This window comes from Limulus polyphemus, unplaced genomic scaffold (genome assembly GCF_000517525.1).
Source record: "Limulus polyphemus unplaced genomic scaffold, Limulus_polyphemus-2.1.2 Scaffold715, whole genome shotgun sequence".
NCBI classification, from domain to species: domain Eukaryota; kingdom Metazoa; phylum Arthropoda; class Merostomata; order Xiphosura; family Limulidae; genus Limulus; species Limulus polyphemus.
In genome coordinates this window covers 77418-87265 of record NW_013666325.1, presented here as the reverse complement: position 1 = coordinate 87265, position 9848 = coordinate 77418, and the positions used below count along the sequence as shown (strand labels likewise).

At 36.0% G+C, this 9848-nt stretch overlaps 1 protein-coding gene across 2 annotated transcripts in view; it reads left to right on the top strand.

The window, feature by feature from the left end:
• Positions 1-9842, top strand: part of LOC106460130 (frequenin-1-like) — a 59047-nt gene extending 49205 nt beyond the window's left edge. For both annotated transcript variants that reach the window (XM_013919812.2, XM_022386780.1), the window contains exons 7-8: positions 5543-5626; positions 6317-9842. In XM_013919812.2, coding sequence (XP_013775266.1) covers positions 5543-5626; positions 6317-6409 — 177 coding nt within the window. In that variant the 3' untranslated portion in view covers positions 6410-9842. The remainder of the gene's footprint in view (positions 1-5542; positions 5627-6316) is intronic.
• Positions 9843-9848: the final 6 nt, after the last annotated feature.

The window sequence follows — 9848 nt, the reverse complement described above, 5'->3', positions numbered from 1 at the left end:
AGTATCTATCACATCTAATAGGAACAACCTCTATCAGATAGTGTCTATCAGGTCTGATAGGAACAACCTTTATCAGATAGTGTCTATCAGGTCTGATAGGAACAATTTCGGTCAGAGTATCTATCACATCTAATAGGAACAACCTCTATCAGATAGTGTCTATCAGGTCTGATAGGAGAGGTTGTTCCTATTAGACCTAATAGAAACTATCTGACAAAGGTTGTTCCTATTAGATCGGATAGAAACTATCTGATAGAGGTTGTTCCTATTAGATCGGATAGAAACTATCTGATAGAGGTTGTTCCTATTAGATCGGATAGAAACTATCTGATAAAGGTTGTTCCTATCAGACCTAATAGAAACTATCTGATAAAGGTTGTTATCAGATAGTTTCTATCCGATCTAATAGGAACAACCTCTATCAGATAGTTTCTATCCGATCTAATAGGAACAACCTTTATCAGATAGTTTCTATTAGGTCTCATAGGAACAACTTCTACTATATAGCGTCAAGTATCAAGGAAAGTTTTCTACCAGACGAGGTCAAATGGTACAGAATTGTATTTTACTAAATAGTAATAAATATAATATTAACGTCTTTTACCAGATGATGGTCAAATAGTAAATGCCATATTTTAAACTATAGTACCATATGATAGTAGATATATCAAACACTAGGTATTGGTAAGTATAGTAGAGAAATTACTTATTAGATGTTGGTAGATTTATCAAACGTTGGATATTGGGTATTATCGTAGAGACGTTTCATACAAGACGTTGATAGATATTAGATGTTGTAAGCTTCCATTTAAGATAACTATTATATGCTTACGAAAATAAAGATTTTTTAGTAACTATAAGTAACCATAGCATTGAGACACCCTGTAAGATGGCCAGTGGCCAAGGTAGTAAGTACCATAGCATTGAGACATCCTGTAAGATGGCCATCGGCCAAGGTAGTAAGTACCATAGCATTTAGACACCCTGTAAGATAGCCATCGGCCAAGGTAGTAAGTACCATAGCATTGAGACATCCTGTAAGATGGCCATCGACCAAAGTAGTAAGTACCATAGCATTAAGACACCCTGTAAAATGGCCATCGGCCAAGGTAGTAAGTACCATAGCATTGAGACATCATGTAAGGTGGCCATCGGCCAAGGTAGTAAGTACCATAGCATTGAGACATCCTGTAAGATGGCCAGTGGACAAGGTAGTAAGTACCATAGCATTGAGACACCCTATAAGATAGCCATCGGCCAAGGTAGTAAGTACCATAGCATTGAGATATCCTCTAAGATTGCCATCGGCCATGGTAGTTAGTACCATAGCATTGAGATACCCTGTTAAATGGCCATCGACCATAGTAGTAAGTACCATAGCATTAAGACACCCTGTAAAATGGCCATCGGCCAAGGTAGTAAGTACCATAGCATTGAGACATCCTGTAAGGTGGCCATCGGCCAAGGTAGTAAGTACCATAGCATTGAGACATCCTGTAAGATGGCCAGTGGACAAGGTAGTAAGTACCATAGCATTGAGACACCCTATAAGATAGCCATCGGCCAAGGTAGTAAGTACCATAGCATTGAGACACCCTGTAAAATGGCCAGTGGACAAGGTAGTAAGTACCATAGCATTGAGATATCCTGTTAGATGGCCATCGGCCAAGGTAGTAAGTACCATAGCATTGAGACACCCTGTAAAATGGCCAGTGGACAAGGTAGTAAGTACCATAGCATTGAGATACCCTGTTAAATGGCCATCGGCCAAGGTAGTAAGTGCACTATACACTTCGCATTGGGTGCAATTTGGAACACAGCCTTGCAAGCCGTCACGGGACGAGAGTGAAATCACAAGTTGTTTAGTTTACCATGACAGGTATTTCGATTTTAAAACTTTTAACTCTAAGTTAAATTAATTAATTTTGACTCAGGGCCAAAAGCAATCGGGGGTGTTCAGAAACAATTATCTCTTCATCCCGCTCCTGCACTAAATGGATCGCGAGTGGCATAAGTGACAGAAATAATAATGATAAAAAATTATAATAATAATAAATCTGGTTAGGAGGACTTGGATGGCTCGGATCAAGGTAATGGTACGGTTATTTGTCTTGGTTGGTTTGGGAGGTTACAACAATTTCACTTAAAAAAAAAATAACACAATTTTGGTTGTGGATCAAAAAATCCTAATACCCAGAATTTTGTTGTGGGAGGAAAACGGGAGCACCCCGAGAAAAACCCACTTTCACTACCCGGATGCCGAGTATTCTATCCGGATAGTGCCTGAGCCAGGGGACTAAAATATATATAGGTTATGTCACCAATGTTTGTTTATATGGGTAGTTAACTGAGTTTAGGTATACTAATAGTTGTTTATATAGGTAGTTAACTGAGTTTTGGTATACTAATGTTTGTTTATATGGGTAGTTAACTGAGTTTAGGTATACTAATGGTTGTTTATATGGGTAGTTAACTGAGTTTAGGTATACTAATGGTTGTTTATATGGGTAGTTAACTGAGTTTAGGTATACTAATGTTTGTTTATATGGGTAGTTAACTGAGTTTAGGTATACTAATGTTTGTTTATATGGGTAGTTAACTGAGTTTTGGTATACTAATGTTTGTTTATATGGGTAGTTAACTGAGTTTAGGTATACTAATGGTTGTTTATATGGGAAATCTGTAAGCTGTTCTTAATGCAAGATTTTGTAGTGTTTGTATTTTGCCATATAATGGGTTGGACATGTTACAAAGAATCATACAAACGTATTCAATGAGGGGTCTGATATAGGATTTATAAATGTGTACTATGGTTTCGGAGTTGCATTCTTTCTGATAGCCTCCATTTTTTTTTTAAATAGCATAATCTTTGGTTCAAATTTTTACGTATATTACTAATATGGTTAGTCCACGAAAGTTTGGAGTTGAATGTTACTCCAAGAAATTTAATAGTTGTAGAAAAGAGGATGTTAGTGTCATAAAGTTTTAATTTAACCCGGGCTATTTTTTTCTTTTACGTTTAAACCATCTGTAAAAGATGATGGCCATCGTTTTTTTTTTTGGGGGGGGGGGTTATACTATTCTCCACTTATTGCACCAAGCTGTTAAAGCTTCTAAAGTAGTTTAAACTTTCCGAGCAGCAGTTAATGAGTTACATGACGTGCTCCATACAGCTACGTTATCAGCATATTGTGACACGTGTATTGAAGGTAACTTAGGGAATGTTATGTCATTAACAAACAGAATATATATGAGAGGGCTAATGACCGAGCCTTGGGGTACTCCTGCTTCTAGTTTGAAAGAATTAGATAGCTCGTTGTTTATTTTTACTTTCGCTATCCTGTCAGATAAAAAGCTGGCTGTCCAGCGGATTGTTTTTGTCGGCAAGTTTAGTTTTGATAATTTATACAGTAGTGCATTGTGCCAGACAGAATCGAAAACCCGTTTAACATCTAAAAATGCTCCTACTGTTACATTGGTTCCTGTTAAAGGCTTGCGAATACCGATTCAGTTAATCTAACTAAATGGTCAGCTGTTTGTCTATTTCGTCTTGATGCATTCTGTATATTAGACAGGATGTTTTCTGATTCTAAATAATAAAGTAGTCTTTATGCAATATTTTTTTCCCAATAGTATTCCGATGTTATTTAAGAGACTGGTGGGTCTATAGTTTGATGGGTCGTGAAGATCTTTTGATGATTTAGGTATGACTCGGATTATTGCCGTTTTCCAGCAAGAAGGACACTATCCAGAGTTAAAAGATAAGTTAAATAGAGTTGTGATGTAATTAAGGAAGTTATCAGGAAGATTTTTAATTATTAAGTTACTTATTCCATCTTCACCTGGAGCACTCTTGTTTTTTGGTTGTTTAATGTTTATTTTCAGTTCGGCTAGTGTTATAGGACGAGATGAAAAATAGTGTTGATTGATCGATAGAGATACAGAAATTTTCCCAGTTACTTTGTTGTTCTTCCTGGATTAGTTTTTTTGATGTTGTTTCTTTTAGCGTTAATTAAAGTCTTAATTTAATTATCTAGAGTTGTGATTAATAATTTCCTTAAGTGGGATCTATTACTAATGTGCTTATGTGTTTCGGGTGTTAATTTCCAGGATTTGAGATTTTGGAAAAGTTTTTTGGAGTGCATTATAGCTTTAATTGATGCTTTGATGTTTTGGGTTAATTGATTAGCATATTTATCTGGTGTTTCCTTGTTTGGTGTTTGATCTTTAAAGTTTAAGGATTTTTTGGATAGGTGTGCTTCAAATTTGATTCAATCAGTGTTTGTGAAATCATGGGTTATTGGGGGTGCTGGGATGATCGTTTGATTCTTGTTAACAATATTAAAAGAGATGGGTAGTTGAGTTTTGTTGTGGGGAATGTTGGAGAGTTTTTCAAAAATATCTGATGAAAATTTGTTAGTGTGAATGAAGGAATGCCTTATGTGGTTGATTTCTTCATCTATGTAGTGGCTGTGGCTGTGTTTACGAGGTTTTTCAGTGTATTGATTTTGTGTGTGGTATCATGAGCGGAATTCCAGGGGATGTAGAGGCCGGTGTGTGTGTTCTTACGGTGAAGTTTGGTTTTAAACTGTGTGTCCGATCTAATAATGTTGAGGTTAAGAAAAGATAACTGTTTATTGTTTTTGTGTTCTATGGTAAATTTGATGTTGGGATGAATCCATACTGTATATATATATCTGTGTCAGTGTAACCTACTTGTACCTGATGGTGATAAAACCTTGTCGAACGTTGTACATTTGCTGTTATGTTAAACTTATATTAAAGTTTTTCTTCATTACCCATTCAAGCCGTCTCCAGCCATTATAAGTTGTGGTATATTTTACATCACAAACATTATGGGGTTCGGTCGAACCTCCTTTCCTCTCTGCGTGGATATGTGCAGATGGTCATCGTTGGAATGGCTATGATTCTTATTACAAGGTATTTCAGAGAAAAGTCACCGGAATTACGATGAGCATAGAAAAAACTATACGCACGTACGTATAATTCGTATGCTTAGCTACGCCGTTGTGTTAGGCCTAAAGATTTTGAATACTTTGCAAGTTTATCCGTTGTACAACACTGTAATAAAAACGTCTTATGTAAATGTATGTTTTAATTGTTTTCATAAATCAGAACCCAAGTAAACCGTTATACTTTATGCAGAAGTTTAATCTCATTTTACTATAATGGACGAAGCGTGTATATATGTATCTACGTACGTGACAGAAATAGTTGGGTTGACGTTACTCTCCTTTTGCCCGGCATGGCCAGGTGGTTAGGGCGCTCGACTCGTGGTTTCGAATCACCATCCCACCAAACATGCTCCCTCTTTCAGCCGTGGGGGCGTTATAATGTGACGGTCAATCCAACTATTCGTTGGTAAAAGAGTAGCCCAAGAGTTGGCGGTGGGTGGTGATGACTAACTTCCTTCTCTCTAGTCTTACACTGCTAAATTATGGACGGCTAGTGCAGATAGCCCTAGTGTAGCTTTGCGCGAAATTCAAAACAAACCAAATCAACCCTCCCCTTTTATTTCCAGGGAAACCAGTCAGGAGAGAACAAAAATGAGGAAGAAGATACACCACAAGAAAGGGTTGACAAAATATTCCAACATTTAGACAAGGTATATATAAAAACTTTGTACTGATTTACAGAGTAAGGCTTTTAGAAAACATTCTCAATATACATATAACTTGATCTCTAATTACAGGACCAATCAGGTACAATCGTTTACGTGTTACGTAACCTTTGTTTAACGTAGAAGATTAGTACATCCGATTTATGGTTTACGGTAAATATATGCAAAACACTCACGCGAAATTTTATGGAAATTATTAGTTATAAAAAAAAGGGAAAATATCAGCACACTATTTTCTTCTTCATCTCAGGGCCTTCCTAAACTTAAACTGTAAAATATACGTTAACCTGTGAAATTAAAATTTACTTCAAAGGTCACAAGGTACCTTAAGACCTGAAGAAGGACTCGGCGTAAAGATCAAAACATTTTCACCAACACATACAACGCAGAATATGTTCACAAAAACCCTTCGTCAGACTCTGTCCGTGTTGGGATAGCAGGTACCTGACGATGCCTTTAATTAAGGAAGAAACCATAGTAGTGACAAATGAAATATTTGTGAAACGTATAATTCTCTTTGTTTCCATTAGTTTAGAATCTCTAGCTACTTAGTTACTTACTTATTGAGTTACATTACGAATTTTTCGTATTGTACAGTGATCAAATTGTTATATCTGTTTATATTTTAAGAGCTTAAGCGTATCCAATTCAAACGCGTGTTTTATTATTCTTTAGAATCATGACGACAAACTGACTCTAGAGGAATTTCGTGAAGGTTCGAAGGGAGATGAAAAGATTGTTCAGGCCTTATCCCTCTACTCTCCATGATAAAAGCTGCTTTTTTCAAGAGTAAATTCATGACAAAAACTAAACTATGTCTTAACTTCAATATTAAATACAGTTTTTGTTTGCCAACTGAATGCGTGTATCATATAAGCAGGGGATACAGATTAATATAATTGGAATACATTATGGTTGACATTATTGGATTACGTTATCGTTGACAGGTTTCGAGAGATTATATATTTGTTTAAATGGTGTTCAGGCTTTATCCACAGAGAGGATAACGTTTTTGATTATTTCATTTTCTTGTTAAATATTCATTTCTAACCACAAAAAGTTATTTTTAAATATTTTTCTGTAAAACAGAACACATGAATGCGTGCTCTTAAATTTTAGTTTATAAAAATCAAACCATTTTTCTTGCGTGACATATTAATAAGTTAATGAGAATTACAAATTAATAATATTTGAAATGATTCGCAATGAAAATATTATTGAACAACTTGCATTTTCAGATTTTTTTTATGTCTGCACTAATTCAATTCATAAATATAAAAAAGCCTTTTTGCAAGAATAATTTTCAGTCTAAAATAATGCATTTTCTTTTTATAATAGATACACACAATTTTATTCAATAAGTACCTCAAGGAAGCTCTGACATGATATAAACAAAATGCTTTATTGGTGTACTTATGAAAGTTTAAAACCTGTATATTTACTATTAGAAGGTCAGTTACACCTACGTATTCCATAAAGATATTTATTGTACCTTTAAAATCATGTTTTTACTTTTAATAATTTAACTGATTTCAATGGGTTTGTTTTGGGACGCTGTTTCTAACTGCTAGCACAGGGCTTTAACGGACTTATTTTATTTGATTTTACTTTCTTAGGTCTTCATCATCTGGATTGTCGAAACTTTTTGCTGTTTTGCTCAACCTCCTGCGTATCTAGTAATATTGTGACTCATGACCTTTTCTGGTTATTTTACACAAGTATACTAACTTGTCAGATAAAGATTTTGGCTTGGAAATGATTTCTAAACGGTTTTGTCAAACCAGCTATGATTATAAATATATTTTATCTTATATAACCGCAAATTAACTTGAGTAAAACCCGGTTAATGGAAAGTACTGGTATTCCTAGTCATGAATAAAAAACGTGTTGAGTCAAAGGTCAATCGTGAAATGTTCTTCCATCACAAACAGTCCGTTTTCTTGGGTGCCATCTGGTGAAGATAATGTAAGCTAAAACTTACTTTCACACAAACATTAGTTGGCCACACAGGGTGAGTTTTTATTGTCGAGAATCTGAGAATTCTACAGAGGTGGAACCTAAAGTTAGTATACGGTGTTCTTGGTTAGAGAAGCACATCTGGCATGAACAGCGCAGTAATTACTTCCAAATGCTACCAATTACTAAACTGGTTGTGATAAACGTGATAGGTAAGTCTATTTTTAACATGTTCCGTGAGCTTATCATCATTTTTACTTTCCTGACAAATACAACTCTCACCCGGTCTTGAATTACTCCACGAATTTTTGTATTTACAGAAATGACTCAACCCACTGTTCCGTGCAGTTAAAAATTACATCTGACGCACAGACAAGTTGAATATATTATATTAGTTTCTTAGGAAAAACAAAGCGGAATCAGCGCAGAGTTTAAATTCTCATTTTTCCTATCAAACTCGTGTTCTATCCTCTGAATTGTCGAACTTCGATACCACTTCAATGGGCGAGAACAGTATTAGGTAATAGCTAACCAGAAAGACCTTCAACTTTTGTTGTTTTCTGTTCAGTTATGACATACCGAACTAAGTATCACTTTAAACCACGTTCCTTTTGAAATTGCATTTAATTACTTTATCAAAATACGACTTGTTTGTTTTTAATTAAGCACAAAGCTACACGATGGGCTATCTGTGCTCTGCCCACCAGGGGTATCGAAACCCGGTATCTAGCGTTGTAAATCCACAGACATACCGCTGTGTCACCGAGGGGCTCAAAATACGAAAACAGTTAAAGATGGGCTATCTGTGCTCTGCCCACCACGGGTATCGAAACCCGGTATCTAGCGGTGTAAATCCGCAGACATACCGTTCTGTCACCGAGGAGCTCAAAATACGAAAACAGTTAACGATGTGCTATCTGTGCTCTGCCCACCACGGGTATTGAAACCCAGCATCTGGCGTCGTAAATCCGCAAACATACCGCTGTGTCACCGAGGGGCTCAAAATTCGAAAAAAGTTAACTTATGCGCCTTAATTTCTGCCTCTTCTTTGAGAACTTTCTAAACAAAAATGTGCTTCGTACTTTGACGTTAATGTGCGATACAAATAACGATCAAGTCCATTATTCGTTTATAGTAGCCCAAGAGTTGACGAGGTATATTGTTGACTAGCTGGGCTAGTAAGTACTTTCCCTCTAGTCCATCAGTTCAAATAGCCCTAATATAGTTTTTTTTTACGATATTCTGAAACAAACAAATTCGTTCGGAAACTTTTTGTCGCTTCTTTTCGTTACTGACTGTTAACGACTTTATAAGCTCAAATGTTACGCGTCGGAAAATATTTCCATTGAAATAAGACAAAATAAGTTTGAATGTATGGGTTTCATAAATAAGATAAAATTAGTTCTTTGTTAAAGTAACCAAAAATAGAAACGCATGTATAAAAGAACAAACAGTTTGATAATTTCACACGTGATTATGCTTAATTCCGGTAGCTAGAGTTAGAATGCCAGACTGTGGATCTGATGGTCCATGGTTCGCGTCTTGTTATCACAAAGAATAATAACAAATCGCCCTCCGTTTGGGATCGTAGATGTTTTATAATAGTGACAGTCAAATTTCGATTAGAATAGTCCAAAAGTTGGCGGGAATGTACTGTTTGACTAGCTACCCGCCCTCTAGTTTATCAGTTCTAAATTAAGGACGACTGGTGCAGACAGCTTTTGCGAAACTATCCGAAACAAATCCTTCACAAGTTTATAATTACTTTTATACTCAACCGAAGACAATGGCTAAAAATGGGACAATCGCTACAGGTATTCAATTGTATATTTCCTGTTAAGCACAAAGCTACACAGTGGGCTACCTGTACTGTGCCCCCGACGGGCTAGATTCTGAATTTTAGCATTATAAGACCTCAAGCTTACCACTGAGCCACCGTGGTAACAGTGGAATAAACTACTGTTTGTTGGACTTAAAAAAGTTAGTACACATTCCCCGAATATGTACAAGCTGTTATGCTACTACTAATCCTCGTTTGTTCATCATGGAATTTATTTTATCATTTTGAAAGAGAAAAGGCCAACGAGACGAGGTTGTGGTGGTTTTTGTTTGTTTTTTTTTCGCACCTAAAGTATTTTTAGGAGGGTTTCAGATGACAACCAATCTGGCTTTCATTTACAGTGTCTAGAATAATTGTTTGTTTGTTTTTAATTATGCACAAAGCTACACAAGGGCTATCTGTGCTCTGCCC